The sequence below is a fragment of the Bos javanicus genome, chromosome 3 (assembly GCF_032452875.1).
Source record: "Bos javanicus breed banteng chromosome 3, ARS-OSU_banteng_1.0, whole genome shotgun sequence".
Lineage (NCBI taxonomy): Eukaryota > Metazoa > Chordata > Mammalia > Artiodactyla > Bovidae > Bos > Bos javanicus.
Window position 1 is genome coordinate 92,943,483 of NC_083870.1, and position 19,075 is coordinate 92,962,557.

General features: G+C 56.4%; 1 protein-coding gene across 3 annotated transcripts in view; it reads left to right on the top strand.

Annotated features, from left to right (window-relative positions):
• Positions 1 to 19,075, top strand: part of GLIS1 (GLIS family zinc finger 1) — a 260,654-nt gene that overhangs the window by 229,892 nt on the left and 11,687 nt on the right. Inside the window, exons 5-7 of one of the 3 annotated variants that reach the window (XM_061411896.1) lie at positions 6,609 to 6,770; positions 11,689 to 11,799; positions 17,678 to 17,810. In XM_061411896.1, coding sequence (XP_061267880.1) covers positions 6,609 to 6,770; positions 11,689 to 11,799; positions 17,678 to 17,810 — 406 coding nt within the window. The remainder of the gene's footprint in view (positions 1 to 6,608; positions 6,771 to 11,688; positions 11,800 to 17,677; positions 17,811 to 19,075) is intronic. The other 2 variants (XM_061411897.1, XM_061411898.1) reach the window with 2 other exon arrangements.

The following is a 19,075-nucleotide window of genomic DNA, read 5'->3' on the forward strand; positions in this document are numbered from 1 at the left end:
GAGCCTGAGAAAGAGGCCTCCCTCCTCCTGGGCCAAGGCAACCGCAGGGAGGACACTTGACAATCCTCGGGACCTACTGTGTCCTCATTCCTGTGCTAAGCATGTCCTTTTATTTACTTCTAGCAGCCGTTTGCTGTGGCCCCATTTTAGAGAGGATAAAAGTGAGGGCAGAGATGGGACATGTGTTGCCCAAGCTCGTGGTGGTCAGTGGTGGGGGCCCCAGTACAGACTTCTGCCTGTGCAACTTCACAGCCTTTGGCTTGTGGAACAGTGTCCCACACCTCACATGTGAGATGAAGCCCTTGATCCTCCCCCAGAGCCTAGAGGGAGAGAACAGGCGTGCCCAGCATCAGCTGGCTCTGTCCTGGAGCTGCCCTGAATGACCTTGCTCAGCCCTTTCACAGACGCAGGAAAGGCTCAGAGAGGGTAGCCCGCAGAGGGGGGTGAGCCCAGCCCCGCAGATTCTGATGTCGGACCCACGTCCTCCCCGTCCCCTGGCCAGAGCTTGAAGGGTCCCTGGGTTCAGCCTGGAAGTGAAGCTGGTGCCGCCTCCCCAGCTCTTGGGACGGCTCCGCTTGGTCTTTCATCTTCCGCTCTGGGCTCTGTGAGCTTCATGCAGCAGTAATGGATTGCAGTGGACTTTTTTCAATTAGGTTCTGATTTTCCTCTGCCTGTTACTGTAAAACTCCAGATGGTCTAGGGCTTCACGGTTCCTGGGGTATTTTCCCCGTTATTTGAATCTGTTTTTGTAACACGCCCCACATGTGGGAACTGGGCCTTTCAAGGCTCTATGCCTCAGATGGGCTTGCTCTTCTCTGCTGTGTCACCTCAGCTTTCCTTTGTGTGTGGTGGCTTTTCCTCTCGGAGGCGCTGGGAGGAAGGAGGGCAGCCCCATCTCCCAGCATCAACTGTGCATCCAGGGCTGGGCCTGGTCTTGCCTGGGAAAGGAACCCCGGATGTGAGCCCAGTGGGAAATGATGGTCATAGTTCCTGAGAATCAGCCTGATTTTGGAGCTTTATGGAGGGTCCCTGAGGCAGTGACCAGAGCAGTCAGGGACACGTACAGGCAGACCAGCACATCCGCCAGACCTGGGAGCCAGTCCAGGTCCGCCACTTACCAGCTGTGTGACATCACTTCCAGCCAGTGACGTCACTTTTCTGAGCCTCAGTTTCCGCATCTGCAGAGTAGGGCTGGGAAGGAACCTCACCAGAAGAGTGCATTGTCATGATTAAATGAAATGTCACACAAAGCGCATCCAGCTCCTGGCTCCTGACAGGTGCCTGAGAGGGCATCATCCAGTCTCTTATGTAACTCTGAATTCACCCCAGTTTCATCTTAGTAGATATTTTAATGTTTATGCATTCTAAGTAAATAGAAAAACTTAATACTCATTCTTACATTTTTCTAGACTGTTTGATGTCTCTTCTTTTCCTTCTGTCCCCTCTGTATACCCCTTTACCCACAGTAGCCATCCTCTCTGTTGCCCATGGCATATGAGCCTTTGCTTCCGGCCAGCTAAATCTGTTATGTTTGGTTATTTCAAGCTCATTCTAAATAAGAGGTGCTCAGGTAATTCTCTGGGTGCCCATGGTTGGCATCAGGGCCATGGCCACAGGATACGGCATGTGCCCTGTGGTTCACAGAGAGCACCCACCCGCCATGTGCCCAGGTGTGCCCAAGTTATGCCCTATTTATGGATGAGGAATCTGAGCTCTAGCATGTGAAATGAACTTGCCCAAGGTCATCCAGTTGGGAAGTGTGGATTTGCACCCAGGCCACTTTGATGTTTGATGCTGAAATGCAGTGATGCAGGCATGGAGGGGCAGATATCACCAAGCTGTCAGTAGGGGCCAGGTCACACCAGCCAGAATGCTGAGGTGAGCATTTGTACTTGCTGAGACACGGGAGAGCCATGCAGGGTGTAACTGTGGGCAAGGGGCACTCAGACACCCCTATAGGCTTAAGTCTTTGCATTAGGGTGTTAGGGGAGGGATGTCAGGAAGGCCCCACCCCAAGAGTGTTCCCCCTGGAGTGCACACCCCATGGAAACATCATTATACCCTTGGGTCACCATAACATCACCTCAGGCCATCCTCTTCAGGGAAACTGAGACCCAAAGCCTGGGATGTGCCCATTGGCTCCATCTGTGCTCCAGTAAGACTCATTTTTCCATTCTTGCAGCATCTGTACCCCCACAACACCACAGTGATGGGATACCTCTCCCTGCTGCCCTCCAAGCCCCCACACAGCCAGTCAATGCATGGGGCCCCTTCAAGCCATTCCCCCACAAAAGGCTGCCTCACTCCCTTTGGAGGTTACACAAAGGGTACTCCATGGGCTTGGCGTCAAAAGAATTTTAGGGCCACACCAGTCAATGACAAACACATCAACCAAGGGTTCTTTACTGCTGGAGTCAGCAGAACCTGACCTACACAGGTGTCTCCCTGAGGGCAAGTCAGGAGCAACTACCACCACCACGATAATAGTGAAAACATTTGTGTCCTGTGTGACACGCACGTATGCACGATGCCCCACCGCCACAGCTACTTTGTGAGTGGACTCCTCACATCCCCATTTTGCAGAGAAAGAAACTGAGCCACAGAGAGGACATTGATTTGCTAGGACCATAGAGCCACCTGCTTTCCAGGCTCTGACACACCCACAGTGGAGGGCCTCAAATGCCAGTCTAAGGGGGCTGACTGGATGTCAGGAGGCACAGCGAGCCACGGAGGGTCCTGAGCAGGGGTGACCTGGTTAGATTTACAATTCAGAAAGAGACTCATAAAGCATTAGAGTCGGAGGGGCCTTGGGGGCTCTCTGGTGAAGCTGCCAGCTATAAGGCAGCAGAGAGGGCCTCATGAGAAACTCAGATGCCCCAGCTCTAGGATTCCAAACCAGGCCCTTCCACCTCTGAGTCCTGCTGGCTCCTGGCTCCCCACGGTACGATGGGGGCTTGGAGGTGGAGCCCGGACAGCCCTAGGATTACTCCTTATCACAGGAGATGCTGGGGCACCTGCTCCTCCAGACAGTTCCCTGGTCCCCAACCTGCTCCAGGCCCCAGGCCCAGGCTGATGCCCCTTAAATGCCCAAGCCAAGGGCTGGAGACCACAGGGTGTGTTGAGAAAGTTAAATCTGGAAATCAGGCTGTGGGAGGAAAGTGAGGGGTTAAGGCATAAGAATTGGAAATAGGACACTGGGGAGACTTGGGAGCCCACCATGCCCAGTGGGACATCACACACACACACACACTCCCTTCCAACTGGGCAGAGGGGCAGCAAGCCCAGGAACTGCCACCCTGGGCAGAATGCCGCTCCACTACTTACCTGCTCTGTGATCCCAAATGATGGCCACCATGACGATATTGAGCAAGAACCCGGTACTATGCGGTCCTCACAGCCTCCGAGGCTGGTAGAACTCACCCAGTTTTATCAATGAGGAAACTGAGACTCAGAGAACTGAAGGCACTCTTGGAGCAGTCAAGAAAGAAGCCCTGGTTGTCCCACATCAGGGTTCATGTCTGGAACTGCTCTGCTGGTTTCCCCAGAGCCTCAGCTCCTGACAGTGGGAGAGGAATACTTACCCCAAGGGCTGTGGAAAGGATCTGAGATCACGCTGGGGACAGTGCCAGGCCTAGCAGAGTGAACGCCCAGGTGCTGAACCCACGTGCATTCCCCTCCTCTTCTCTCTGCCTCTGTTAGCCCATCTCTGGGGTTGTTAAAGGGTCAGGCTGCAGGGACCTCAGCAGGCAACTGCGAGCAGAGCCCATATACCCTCATACCTGGGATGCTGGCCCTGATGGGGGCGTTGCTCTGCCAGGGGTACCTGCATCCTTGTCCCAGACCTGTCCTGCCCAGGCCGCTGCTGCTGCACCTGCTGCTACCTCTGATCCTACCTTGAGGGATGGGACCCCCATCGTGGTGCCTCGGCCAGATGCTTGTTATATACCCCAGTCTGGGACTCAGTTCTGAGGAGTTCCAGTGGGATGGGGGCGGGCAGAACGAGCCAGGCCAACATGGGCACAGCGCACATACACAGATGTGGGATACCTGGATGAGCACGAGGGAGGTACATGCACCCGTAGGCCCCAGAACCCTATTCTTAACACCACTAGATCATGTTTCTAACCCACCCTTTGCCCCACGAGTGAAATGCCAGCCCTGCCCACGAGGAACTGCCAAACCCTCAGCCTGGAGGCCTGGAGAGAGGATAAAGGATGCCTAGTGGAAACCTTAGCACAGCTCAGGGTGTGACCGAGCAGGAGCGGGAGGTTGAGGACAGCTTCTCCACGGAGGCAGAGCTGGGGCACCACGAGTAGATGTCTGAGTGAGTGAAGGAAGGAAAGGCGTTCCATTCCCAGGGAACAGCTCCAGCAGGCCTGGGGGCATTCAAGTTCCCGACCCATTTGGGGTCTGATCACTCCCATGCGGCTACAGCCTAACACATGGGGTGTATGAAGATGGGAGAGGTGTCTGACCTAGAACCCCAAGCTGAAGATTCTGAAAAATGTCTGAATTAAATTGTCAGGGAGTTGGAAGGGCAGGTGTTGCAGGAGGCGGACAGCCCCAACAAAGACGTGGGGGTGGGGGTAGCTGTGCTGAGACGGACAACTGGCCAGACGGGCATACAGGCCCCAGTGGGGAGATGATGTACGGGTCTCCAGAGTCGGGCGGACCCTCCCAAAGTCAGGAACAGCACACAGCATGTGAGGAGTTTACTGCCCCCAGTAAACCTCAGACGTCCACCCTCCCGGCAAGGGCCGGAGAGGAACAAAGGGACCGGCTCTGCCGAGAAGCAGCCTGCCCTTCAGCTGCTCGGCCTCACTATGCGTGAACCTGGCCCAGGCCTTGCAGGGGGTGGGGGCGTGGCTTGTGGCCTATTTACTCCCCAAACAGGATTTCCTTCTGGTTTTGATGCATGGAAAAGGCATAACATCTGGAAATAGGAAGTGGAACAGCTTCGAAAACCCAGCTGCGGACGCCTTGCCTTGGGCCAGCCCCAAGCAGAGCGCGGCCCGCAGTTGCGGCCGGGCCTTTAAGGGACAGGAGCCGGGAGTGCCCGCCCCAGACCGGCCATTGTCTCTGAGTCCTTGTCTCACGTCGTCTGTCCTGGCCTAGACGTCGTCTGTCCTGGCCTAGACGATGGAACCAGTGGCTCAAGAGAGGGAGCCCGGCCTCCTCTGATTTCTTCTTAAGAATCGCCTCCCCCTGCCCCCTGCCCCTGGGAAGACAGCGAGCACAGAGGAGCCACCTGGGCTTTGGCACCAGACGTGGCCTGTGTCCTGTCCCAACGCGGGGACCACCCTAGGAAGCCTCCGTCTCTGAGGTGGGGATGTTGGGGCCGCTCACTTTCTGACTGTCGTGTGGTTAAACCTCTAGCATCACTCCTGGACAGAGGGAGCAGAGGCAGGCCAGGGTACCTCCTCCTCCTGCCCGTGGCAAGCGCCTTGGGAATGGAAGGTGGACAGTGAGGAGAAGCAGGAAAGGGCAGCCAGTCACACGGGGACCAGGGAATGCGCCTCAGGTCTGTGGGCGAAGGATCTTGCAGGCTGACAGGGGTTGGACAGACTGTGATGAGAGAGATAGGACATTCCTTGCTGAGTGTCTTACAGAAACAAAGACTTGGCATTACCTGGCAGACCCCTGCTGCTGTGAGCCTTGGGTGGGGAGTCGAGAGGGGCCGGAAGTGTGGAGGGCTGGGTGTTTGAATGCCAGGCCCGCATTTAGGCAAGAGCAGCAGGGTCTCTTTCATACATCAGAGCCTCCTGGGGTAGCTGTGTAGAGGGTAGGAAGGAAGAAGTTTGAAGTTAGAGGACTCTGGGGGAAGAGATGGGAGCTGGACAGAAGCTGCCGGAATCGACACTGTGTTCCTCTCTGTCCACCCTCACCCCCACCAGGGACATCACATGTCTGTGCTGTACCCACTGCATGCTCACTGCCTGGCGTGGGGCCTGGTGCATACTTGGGGGCATTGAACAGATAAACAGCCAAATGATAAGTCAAAGACTCTGAGTTTACAAGTGTGGTCATTGTTCTGACAGCAATCAGCATGATGCCGTGTTCCAGGAGGGCAAAGCCCTTTGACAGTCAAGTGTCCCACCCCTTGGGGCCTTCGTATCAGCCCTGGGTGGTGTCTACACAGCTTTAAGTTTGTAGGCAAGGAAATAAGGCACAGGCATATCAAGGGCACTGCTCAGAGCCTCACTGAGAGAGGAACTGACTAAAATCCAGGCCTTGGGTTCCAAATCTAGGGCTGTCTGCACTGGACATGTGCCTGCCCCCTGTCCGTTCAGGGCTGCGCCACCATTAGAGTGGCATGTCACTTTTAGACGCCATTGAAGGGCAGACCCGTCCAGAGACAGAAAGACCAGTTTTTCTCAAGTCCTAGTGGCCATTTCTAAATCAGGGATGGATTTTTTTCTGGATCCACCAGACCTTCCCAGATAAGAGTCTAGGTCCTGAACACTTCATGGGGAGCTGAACTGGGGCACCAGGAGGCCTCGGGCAGGGCCAAGGGGGTTGGCAGGGGAGCAGATGCTGGGGCCCATTTTCGGGCTGGGCGGTGGGCCCTCCGGGGCCTGCAGAGTGCCCCTCACCAGCCTCTCCTGCAGTTCGAGGGCTGCAGCAAGGCCTTCTCGCGCCTGGAGAACCTCAAGATCCACCTGCGGAGCCACACGGGCGAGAAGCCGTACCTGTGCCAGCACCCAGGCTGTCAGAAGGCCTTCAGCAACTCCAGTGACCGCGCCAAGCACCAGCGCACCCACCTCGACACGGTAGGCCCCGGGGGTAGAGGCCGAGGGTGGAGGGTGGAGGACAAGCACCCCGGCCATGTTTGTCTAAGGCAGGGCAGCAGCCACCTCCAGGCAGAAACCCTGCCTTCAGCCTTGTTGACATTTTGGGCAGGACAGTTCTTTGCAGGGAGAGGAAAGCACCATTATTATAGGGTGTTTAGCCACATTCCTGGCCTCTATTGTTTTAGTTGCTAAGTTGCGTCCCTATGAACTCTTTTGCAACTCTATGAACTGCAGCCTGCCAGACTCCTCTGTCCATGGGATTTCTCAGGCAAGAATACCCGAGTGGGTTGCCATTTCCTTGTCCAGGGGCTCTTCTCCACCCAGGGATCGAACCTGTGGCTTCTTCCATGTCTCTTGCATTGCAGGTGGATTCTTTACCACTGAGCCACCAGGGAAGCCTCGATCCATTAGATAGGAGCGATTTCCTACTTCCCAGTTGTGACAACCAAAAATGTCATTCAGTGTTGGCAAAAATCCTGGGGAGGAGGAATTAAACTCTCACCTGGTTGAGAACCACCAGCCCAAGCAGTAGTGTGGGCCCCACTGAGCGGGGGCACGGGGCAAGGGGGTGGGGGTGCAGCTCGCATCCTGCCTCTTCTCCCCGGGCCTGTCAGTCACTCCCAGAGCCAATCCTCCCTGCTCTTCCTTGCCCACCCCCACCCTGACCCCTGGCATGGAGACAGGCCAGAGGCTCTCCAGGGCCTTGCGTATCTCCCGGGCACAGTGGGTAAGCCGTTGAGGTAAGCAGGGCCCAAGACTCCAGGCCCCTGGATCAGTGACCTGGGCCCCAGATGCCCGTGTGTCCACCTCCTTTCCTGTTTGTGCCAGTGTGATAGAGAACCTGTGGCTCCATCACAGCACTGGTCCAAGCATTCTGTGCTGTGCATACAGACCTCAGCAGTTAACAGAGCACTTCTACAACATCATCTCCCACCATCTCTGCAGGTCAGTGGGTCAAGAGCCCATTTGGCAGATGAGGAAAGTGGGGCTCCGGGCAGTTCCCTACTCAGCCAGAAGGTGGTAGAGTTGACTGGGGCCTCCCCGCAGTCTCACAGCACCTATGTGAGGGGATGCACCAGCCTGGGAGACCCCCAGCCCCTCAGTGCAGCAGAGGATGGGTCCATAGCCAGACTCCACATCTGGACCACTGGCCTGTATCTCTGCTTTTTGTGCAAATGTTTGGGGAACTCTGCCAGTGGGGGCCTGGGAGACCTGAGTGGTCGTGCAGCCCAGCATCAAGTAACCCGGACATACAGATGAGGAAACAGAGGCCCAGATGGGCGATTGACCACTCCAGGGTAAGTCGGAGGCCACGTGACAACAGAAGTCAGAGCTGGAGGCCCTCTGGGGGGTTTATAGCTGGGAAAACCAAGATCCCCAAAAGATGGGGGAGGTGGATAGCAGAAAATAGCAGGGTAGTCATGTTCTGGGGCCCGGCCAGGCCCTGGGCAGAATGGTCTACACATCTTCCCGTCCTCTGAGACCACACATACCCTCCCCCAGTTTAAGTGACAAACCACAAGGTAGGGGCCTGTCCCCTTTTGCAAACGAAGAAACTGAGGCTCAGAGATGAAATCATTGACTGTCATATGGCTGGAAAGTCAGGGAGCTGGGATGCAACCCTGTCTGCCTGACTGCTAGTTCAGTGCCCCTTGCTGAAGAAGGGGAGAAGAGCGGAGGGGATGAGGTAGGAAGGAAGAGCCCTGCCCCTAGCCTGAGCCTGACCACTGTCCCCACCACCCCCACCTCAGGCTTACTGTCTTGAGGGTGGGCACATAGAGTGAAGAGGTGCTAACAAACCCCTCTGCCTCCATCATCTTCTCATGCCCAGCCCCTGGGGCCCTTGGCACCTATACCAGCCCCGAGAGGTACACATGGCAGCCCCAGCAACACCAGGCCCCTCTGCACTGCCTCCCCCAGGCCTCCCTCCAGGCATCTCGGGGTCACCTACCCTGACTTACCCCCTTCCTCCCCTCTCCTTACTGCATTTCCTGGCCCCAGCCCCAAAGCAACAGGCCTCTGGCCCCTGCTTGGTGTGTGAACAGAGCTCCGAGGGCAGGGTCAGGGCAGGCCCAGAATGAGCCCGCAGGGTTATCTCAGTCCTGCATCTCCCCAGAAGGTCCTGGTCAAGCCCAGCCCCCGCGCCAGGCCCATGGAGACACTGCAGTGGCCCCCCATGGTGAGGTTGCTTTCCCAGCACCCGAGGGCCCATGGGGTCAGCCCCATGCAGGCTGGGCCTTATTTCCAGAGGGGACCTGCTCATGTCCCCAGCTCCGCTCTGGCACCAGAGAATGTGGGATTCTCTCCATGGTCAGGGAAGCAGTGGAACAGACTGGAGAGAGCCAGCCTGGGTTCTAATCCCAGCCCTCCATCTGGTCCCAGAGGTCTGAGAACTGCCACCCAACCTCTCTGGGCTTCAAACACTCCTACCTTACAGGAGAGAGATGGGGGGATCAACTGAGGTGACAGCTGTGGCGGCCAGACACAGGGTCTGTACAGCAAACGTGAGTCGCTGGCCTACCTGTGACTTGCTGACTGAATGCTGACCAAATCCTACCACATCCCAGATACTCCATGTGCAGTTCGAGTCCTAACTGCCACAGACTGTCCTGCCCTGGCCTCGGTTTCCTTACAGGGAAGATGGGGGCAATAGTCTCTCCTTTGCCCACTTCCCTGGACTGTTCAGGGCTGCAGAAGAGGGGGCACCTTAGCAGAGGGGCATGGGCACCGCACTTCTGCAGGATCTTGGGCAAAGCATCAGCCTCAGTTTCCTCATCTGTAAAGTGGGGATGCTTTTCATGGGGTGAGTGTGAGGCTGAAAGGAGATCGCAGCTGGCCAGCGCGGAGTGCAGTGCCTGCACACTGGGCGGGGCGAGGGCGGGCTTAGTATGTGAGGGGCTGTCTTGTGCTCAGGTCTGGAGGGCGCTGTGAGGTGCTGGATGCTCACAGCACGGCCCTGAGTGTCCTGCTGTGAACGAGGCCTTGGAGCTGGTGCGGTGACTGCAGGCCTGGGGCTTGGCTGCTGCTTGGGACAGCCAGCCACAGGGTTTCCTGAGGGCTCCTGGGGGAGCTGGGCTGGAGGAATGTTCTACACACGTCAGGCCCTGGAAAAACAAACACAGAGATGGGCCTTGTGCCCTCTTTCCAGGCGAGGGCGCCTGCACACACGGAGCTCTGTTTGTTTGCTTTTTGACAAAAGCCCGTGGATTTGTATCAGCGTCCCCTGGGGACAGAGCCTGGGGCAGAGCAGGGCAGGGCCCATGAGAGAAAGAGCGTGTGTGTGTGTGTGTGTGTGTGTGTGTGTGTGTGTGTGTGTGTGTTGGGGTGGGAATCGGGCCCAAGAAAGAAGGGCCCTGTGGTGTGTGGGTCTGTGTCTGTATCTGTGTCTCTGAGTGGTTGTGTGGGGGGCAGGTCTGAGGCCTGCCTTCCACCCTACCGTACCTGCCTTTCAGCGAGGCCAGCCTCTCACTGTTCTGTCTCTTTCTTTTTGCTCTCCTCTGTTTCTTTAACGTGGCAACTCTCCGTGGCAGCACCAAGGTATGGCCGTCTGTTTCTGCTCCCCGCCCCCAACCCCATGCTGTCCAGCAGGGCTGGCTCACCTTGAGGTTTAGGGGCAGTTCCAGTCGGCATGGCTGGTGGGGACATAGGCGTCATCTCTAAACGTCCCCCACCACTGTGTCCCCTGCAGTGGTTGGAGGCCAGAGGGCCCTGAGAAGTCAGAGCTGCTGGATGTGTTCAGAAAGGGAGCCTTAGGGACTTCAAGCCCCAGTGGCAGCTGGAGTCCCTGAGCAAGGTCTCGTGGAAGTTTGCTTCTACGGGGAGCTCAGAATTCAGTTAGAGCCACAGAGCCCTGACCTGGGATGAATCAGAAGGGACCCTTCCCGGAAGAAAACTCACCCCTGGACAGACCCCGCAGCGCAGGTGGACAGTGCTACCGGCAGAAACTTGAGAAGTGGCAGTGGGAACCAGACTCAGGAGAGGTTGGAGAGGAGGTGACAAGAGCTGGGTGTGCTGGGGTGGGAGGAGGGGTGAGGGCTCAACCAGGGCTAAAGTCACAAAGGGCCTTCAGCACCCAGAGATGGGCTGTATCCGAGGGCACCAGGGAGCCATGGGGGGTTAGAAGGTGAGAGCGTGGCCAGGCCTGTGAGAGAGGTCCTCTGGCTGTGAATGAGAGGGTAGACTGGAGGCGTAGAGAGCACAAGTGGTCTGGATAGGAACCAGGGGAGGTGGTGGGCACTGACTTGTTCTAGAAGATGAATGGGGCTCCAGGGGAAAGGGATGTGAAGGGCACCGATGCCCAGCCTACCCGGGGCTACACCTGAGACCCAGTACCCTCTGGTCTCCTGTGATTATTGGTTTGAGGACCTACAATCCTCATAGCCTGGGGACCAGTCTGGGGACCCCGGACCTGTTGCAAGGGTTGGTCAGGGTCTCCGAGCCTGAGCCTGCCGCTCTCCAGCTTGGTTCCACGTTTGTGTCCCATTGCCTTGAGCTGTGCCCCACGCCTGTTCTTCCTTTTCCTCCTGCCCCTCTGCCCCTCACTTTAATCCTTGTTCACTTGCTGCTTCTCTGCAGCTGTGAGCCACAAAGGGTGTTCTTTTCTCAGAGCCAGTGTCAGAGCTGGAAGAAGTCTTAGAACTTGGGGGGCCCCATCATCTTGCAGAGGAGAAAGTGAGAGTCCGAGAGGGGAGGCAACTTACCAGAGGTCCCAGGATGAGGGTAGAGTGGAGACACAAAGGCCTCCTTCACTGCCAGGCCAGGCACCTTCCCCCTACCCGTGGGCAGGCCTGAGGCAGACTCCTCCTGGCGGGAGGGATAGGATGCGAGCCACACAGCAGGACGTACGGCCCGGTGGATGGCCCCCCACTCACCCCACCTCTGCCCTCTGATGTTACAGAAGCCGTACGCCTGCCAGATCCCTGGCTGCTCCAAGCGCTACACAGACCCCAGCTCCCTCCGCAAGCACGTGAAGGCCCATTCAGCCAAAGAGCAGCAGGTGCGTAAGAAGGTAAGAGGGCTCCGTTCCAGGCCCATCTCTGCAGACAACCCCCCTACCCGACCCAGCCTCCTGTCCAGCATCAAGACAGGTAAAGGTCACACTCCTTGCATGTATCCAGCCTTCCACACCCATGGATGCTACTGTCCCTCACCGTCTGTCTGCCTCCCACCAGCCCAAGTGTCAAGATGGTCCATGACTTACAGTGGTTTGTTTTCACAAGTTCAGTAGAAACCACACTTTGAAGTTTTATCTTCTCCGTGACTTAACAGTGGTTTGACTTCTGATGGTCCATCTCACAATTTGTCAACTTTACGATGGTACGATGGTATTTTCACAAGTTCAGTAGAAACCACACTTTGAAGTCTGATCTTCTCCCGTGTCTGTGATGGGCAGGATCTTCTCTTGTGATGCTGGGCAGAGGCAGCTGCTCGATCACAAAGGGGAACAACTGATACACTCACAGCCATTCTGTTCCCAGACCACCATTCTGCTTTTCACTTCCAGTACAGTATTCTGGAAGTGAGCTATTTGGAAGTGAGCTATTCTGGGAGTACGTTACATGAGCTATTCGGCACGTTGTTTAGGACAGTCTTTGCCTGAGGTGATTTTGCCGGCTGTAGTCTTGTGTAAGTGTTCTGAGCACATTTAAGGTAGGGGAAGCTAAACTATGGTATTAGGTAGGTTCAGTTCAGTTCAGTCACTCAGTCGTGTCCAACTCTTTGCGACCCCATGGACTGCAGCACGCCAGGCCTCCCTGTCCATCACCAACTTCCGGAGCTTGCTCAAACTCAGGTCCATCGAGTCAGTGATGCCATCCAAGCATCTCACCCTCTGTCAGCCCCTTCTCCTCCTGCCTTCAGTTTTTCTCAGAATCAGGTTCTTTTCCAGTGAGTCAGTTCTTTGCATCAGGTGGCCAAAGTGTTGGAGCTTCAGCTTCAGGATCAGCCCTTCCGATGAATATTCAGGACTGATTTCCTTTAGCATTGACTGGTTGGATCTCCTTGCAGTCCAAGGCACTCTCAAGAGTCTTCTCCAACACCACAGTTCAAAAGCACCAATTCTTTGGCACTCAACTTTCTTTATGGTCCAACTCTCACATCCATACATGACCACTGGAAAAACCATAGCTTTGACTAGATGGACCTTTGTCGGCAAAGTAACGTCTCTGCTTTTTAATATGCTGTCTAGGTTAGTTATAGCTTTTCTTCCAAGGAACAAGCATCTTTCAATTTCATGACTGCAGTTACCATCTTCAGTGATTTTGGAGCCCAAGAAAATAAAGTTAGTCACTGTTTCCATTGTTTCCCCATCTATTTGACATGAAGTGATGGGACCGGATGCTACGATCTTCATTTTTTGAATGTTGAATTCAGTAGGTTAGGTGTATTAAATGCAATTTTGATTTTTGATATTTTCAGACCTTGATCGGATTATGAGGCCATAACCTCATTATAAGTTGAGGGAGGTCTGTACTTCCTCACTTTCTGCCAGAAGACATTTATCCCCCTACCAGCTCCTCTCTTATCCATTTGCCCAGGCCTCGTTTATAAACATTTGATGTTCCCAGCATTCAGGATGCAAAAATAAAAACCATGGTCCTTACCTTCAGTGGGGACCTGGCAGTGAGAGACAGATACACATGAAGAGATAAGTCGACACAATATGACACAGACCGCAATAGATGTGTGCAGAAAGCAGTCAGAGAGCCGGAAAAGGGCTGGGGCCTATAGGGGGGAGCTGGAGGGTCATGGAAGAAGTGACGTGGGGCTGGGGCCTATGAGGGGGGTTCGAGGGTCATGGAGGAAGCGACATGGGGCTGGGGCCTATGGGGGGAGCTGGAGGGTCATGGAAGAAGCAACATGGGGCTGGGGCCCATCGAGGGGGAGCTGGAGGGTCATGGAAGAAGCGACATGGAGCTGGGGCCTATCAAGGGGGAGCTGGAGGGTCATGGAAGAAGCGACATGGAGCTGGGGCCTATCGAGGGGGAGCTGGAGGGTCATGGAAGAAGCGACATGGGGCTGGGGCCTATGGGGGGGAGCTGGAGGGTCATGGAAGAAGCGACATGGGACTGGGGCCTATCGGGGGGGAGCTGGAGGGTCATGGAAGAAGCGACATGGAGCTGGGGCCTATCGGTGGGGAGCTGGAGGGTCATGGAAGAAGCGACATGGGGCTGGGGCCTATCGGTGGGGAGCTGGAGGGTCATGGAAGAAGCGACATGGGGCTGGGGCCTATGGGAGGGGAGCTGGAGGGTCATGGAGGAAGCGACACGGGGCTGGGGCCTATCGGGGGGGAGCTGGAGGGTCATGGAAGAAGCGACATGGGGCTGGGGCCTATCGGTGGGGAGCTGGAGGGTCATGGAAGAAGCGACATGGGGCTGGGGCCTATCGATGGGGAGCTGGAGGGTCATGGAAGAAGCGACATGGGGCTGGGGCCTATGGGGGGGGTTGGAGGGTCATGGAGGAAGCGACATGGGGCTGGGGCCTATGAGGGGGGTTGGAGGGTCATGGAGGAAGCGACATGGGGCTGGGGCCTATGGGGGGAGCTGGAGGGTCATGGAAGAAGCGACATGGGGCTGGGGCTGGGGCAGTGGTGTGCAGGCTCGTGGCTACTGGCACCGTGGCCTTGGGTACGTGTCTTAGTGCCTTTGTCCTTCATGTCCTCAGCTGTCAGATGGGGCATAGAGGACTTGCTTTTAAGGGTTGTCATGAGGATTAAACAAGGAAATCTATGTCAAGGGTTTTTTGACCAGTACTTGACCCAAAGTAAAAGTTCTGAACAGAAGTCAGGAGGTGTTGTCATTAAGTCTTAAAGAAGGAGTAAGCACTGGGCCTGTGGAGATGGGGCCCCAGAGAGTGACAGAAGCTTGAAACTGTCTGAGGGCCAGCCTCACGCAGTCCCTGCCTGACTCCGGGCTGAGCAGCAAGGCACGGAGGGGAGGCTGTGGGGGTGGGGTGACAGGATGGCCCTGCGGAGGCGGCAGGGCTGTCCTGAGGATGGGGGTTCCATCGAGGGGTTGCAGGCAGAGATGGGACACGTCACCCTGAAAGGTGGCGCTGGGGGCTGTGTAGAGAATGGGTCGAGGTGGTTAGAGGGAAATTTGAGACAAGGAGGCCACTGCTGGGGGCAGGAGAGACATGGAGGGTGGCGGTGGGGGCTGACCTGGGGCGGGGGGGAGGGGAGGAAGAGGGACTGGGCTTGGTGACTGCTTGGCTGGGTTGGGGGTGCCTGGCAGGAGGAGCATCAGTGTCAGAGGTTGGGGGAGCAGGATGCATGGACAGTGGTCCCCTTCACCAGGATAGAGAATCTGAGAAAGAAGCAGGCTTGCAGGAGAAAGCAGCGGGTTCTGTTCTGGACAGGAGGTGTGTGAGCGTCTGAGGGACCCAATGCGGTTGGAGGGACAGGACTGTGACTCTGGGCAGGACCTTACCTGGCCGGGTTGAAGCCACATCTCCCGAGGACCAGTGGGGCCACAGGTGCTGGAGTGCCGGGGGGTGTGTGTCGGGCGGAGAGAAACACCAGAGGCCAGTCTTGGGCCATCAGCGTGACAGAGGAGGACAGAGCGGGAAGAGCCATTAATCTGTTTAGCAGGATTCAGGAGCAGCTCCTGTCTCCAAGCAGTGTTCTCAGAACTGTGGATACAGTGTAAATAGGGCAGAAAAAGGCCTAGAGGCTGGAGAAGTCGACTGCTGTATAATCCATGGGATAGGGGTATGCAGAGATGGGCTGCTAGGAGCAAGCAGACCTCAGTGGCAAAGAAAATGGAGAGGGGACAGCTTGGCTCGGGAGCCCCCTGGAAGCTGTAGAGCAGAGCAGGAGCGTGGTCACAGCATGTGCTGTCAGCTTGCGGTGAACACAGCACAACCACATTCACCCTGAGGAGGGAGGGATGAATCTGCTGCTTCACAGGCTGTATCTCATCTACTGCTGCTGCTGCTGCTGCTGCTAAGTCGCTTCAGTCGTGTCCGACTCTGTGCAACCCCATAGATGTCCTCACCATAATCTTAGGAAGTGGGAGATTCCTCCCCATTTTAGAGATGTGGAAACTGAGGCTCAAAGAGGTAACAAGTATGCCCAGGGTTGTGTGGTGTGGGAGGGACAGAGCCAGACCCATCTGCTTCCAGGGCATGAGCTCTCTCCACTGCTTTCAGGTTGAGGAGCCTGGGCAGGGACAGGGAACGGCCCGGGCTCCACACCAGGGAGGCTTCTGTCCCGAGCAGACTGATGCCCAAGGACCAGAATCCTGCCCTGGTTTTCCCAGGCCCCGTGCTTGGCTTGCACTGAGCCCCTGGGACCTGGGGCCGCAGATCTGCAAACTTCCCAACAATAAGCATCCATTAAAAGCCATCGGGGATGATGTATCTTTCTGGGTAAAGCGACCCTTGTATTATGACAGCTCCTTGGCAGCCCTGCTGCGTTTCAGAGAGAATTAGAAATGCTTTTCTTCCTTAATTCTCCTCTCCCGCTGCTCCTAATCCGATCGACATTGCGGTCTGCAAGAACATGCCTTGGCCCTCTTTTGCCAGAAACTTAATTTACATGGAAAACAGCTGCTGGGTCAGGGAGCCGAGAGCCCTTCGGGAGGCTAGGCATGCCTTCCCCGGGCCTGGGTGCTGGCCCGGCTGGCCTGGGAGGGTGGAAGAACCCTCGGGCTAACTCCCAGCTGCTGTGTGGCATGCAACGAGGCTCTTGCCTTCTCTGGGTTGGTTTTGTCCCAGTTAAAATGAGGATCTGGACGAGTCAATCTTCAGGACTCTGATGGTCAGCTTTGGGATTTCCCTGGCAGAAGGAACCCTTCCCATCCCAGTGCACACCCCCCTCATCACTTGAGGACCGCTGTGCCCGTCTGGTCCCAATTGGAGATGTGAAGATGTTCTGAGGGGTCAGGCTCAAGTCTATATTTAGGGATAGACGAGGACGATTGGCCAAAGACTTGCCAGCCCCAGTGTGCCGTTAGCTGACACCCTCAAGGCCAGGTGCCGACTCAGCGGCCCCACCGTCACGTGACCGAGGGGGACTCGGCCAGTGGGGTGAGCCAGCCCTTGACCCAGCACCTTCAACCATTGTTCACACCTGTCCTCTCGTCACCCCTCTCAGCAGCCTGGCCAGTACGGCAGGGGAAGGGAGAGTCAGAGAGGTTATTTGTCTAGTGTCACACAGGGAGTAAGAAGAAATGGAGCGGGATTTGGGTCCAGGTCTTCTGTCCCCAACCCTGGACTGTTTCTGCTGCATTTTGTGCCAGGAAGGGAGATGGGAGTGGGGAGGAAGGAGGGAAAGACACTTACTGCACATTCGCTGTGTCCTACTCCCCCGGTGTCAGTCAGCCCAGCCGTGGCCCAAGAACCAGCCCCACAGACCTCCAGCCTCCTGGAGGCCCAGCTGCTGCACTTTGATGCCCTCCTGGCATCTGTGCCAAGGCCACGCCCCTGGCGGGGGCTCCCAGCTAATGATGGAGCCTGGCAGGCCCTGCAGGGATGTGAAGCCAGACCCCTTCCTGGGAGACTTGGGACTCCACCGACTTCCAGCAGACTTAGGCGCCCTGAGGACTCCCTGGTCCCTGGGCTCCCAGTCTAGGAAGCTCCCACCAACTTCCTCTCTCCCTCTTCTTCCTTCTGTCTGGTGGCTTTCCCAGCACGTCCAGCTCTCCCTCACCTATTAAAATCATTGAATGCTCGATCTCGCCTGAGCATCTGCTTCTCAGCCTTGAACTAACGCCACTCTCACCGTGTCCACAATTAGCTCCATTTGACAGCTGAGGAAACCGAGGGGCAGTGAAGGAGGGGTCGTGCCCTGGAGCCACCGTCCTTCCTGCCCTGTCCCCTAGAGTGAGACTTGCTGGTGGGCAGGTGATCTTGTGCTAACCCTCTCTCTCCCTCTGCTCACTCCCCAGCTGCACACGGGCCCTGACGCTGAGGCTGACATCCTGACCGAGTGTCTGGCCCTGCAGCAGCTCCACACGTCCACACAGCTGGCTGCCAGCGACGGGAAGGGTGGCCGCGCCCTAGGCCAGGAACTGCTCCCAGGTAGGCAAGCGGGGAGGCAGGGCCGGGGGGGCCCTTTCTGCACCCAGCCCTGCAGGCAGACAGCCGTGCTCCGTGAGCAACAGGGGCCATGTGGGCACGACCTGCTGGAGGCGCCCACTCCTTGGAACTTCATTGCCCAGGCAGCTTATCTCCCCAGGTGTATGTTCCTTCATACCCACTCCTCTGTGACTCACCATTGCCTGTGGGATGAAGCCCAGGCTCCGCCCAGGCCTCCTGGGGCCTAGGCATTCCTAATGGCCTCCTGCCCCAACCTTGGCACATTGGATGCAGTTCCCTGAACACACCAGGCTCCCTCTTGCCTGGGAACCACTGTACACACCTTGCCAGCCTCCACTCCCTGCACCTTCACTATGACAGGTCCTGCACTTTCTTCAGGACCCACCTCAGGGTTCATGCCTGGGCCCCAACTTAAAGTCCCATGTACTCCCCACCACGATTCCTTACTTCAGAAGAGAAAACCGAAGCTCTGAGAGGATGGGCAGCTTGGCTGTAATTGCTTCCAGCTCATCATAAGATAGGGCCCCCCCTAGACCCCTGGGACCCTGCCACCCATCTATCTAGATGCTCAGAGCCTCCAGTGCAGCTGAGGCAGCGTGTCTGCCCCTCCCAGCAGCCACGGGGCAGGTCTCAGGCCCCGGCAGGAATTCCTGGCTTCTTGGGAACCCAGCCCAGCAAAGGGCAGTGTAGCCTGTGGATTCCAGCTGACAATTCTTGTGCTCTGCCCCTTTCCCCACCCCCGAAGAAACCACAGTATCAGAGCAGAAAGCTTTTCCCGTCCTCTGGGATTTCTTGAATTACCCCAACTATTTTAAACATTTTTTATTTTCTAGTTTTTTTAAAATTCTTCCCCCTCAGCCTTAAAGTTGTAGCATATTTAAAACTCCATCAAAGCACTTACCAAATAGCCTTGGGAAAAGAAGGTATTTTCCCTTTCTCTAGGTAGCCCTACACAGGGTCTGTGCTCAGACAGATCCACAGGATGAGGACACCCCAGGAGGATGGGTCCATGGAGGAGGGACCATACCCACCTGCCTCCAACTAGGGGTCCCTTCTGCCATGGCTGCAGCTCATAGGGTCAGAGTTGCTAAAATAGAAGGACCCTAGTAGGGAAGAGGCCCTAGAGTTGACCCAATCTAGGGATGAAGGTTTGTGTCTCAAACGCCAGCTGCCTGGGGCTGGAGCTCTGTGTTGAGAAGGCTTCTGAGGCTTAGCAGGAAAGAGGGCTGGGACTGGTTAACAATGGC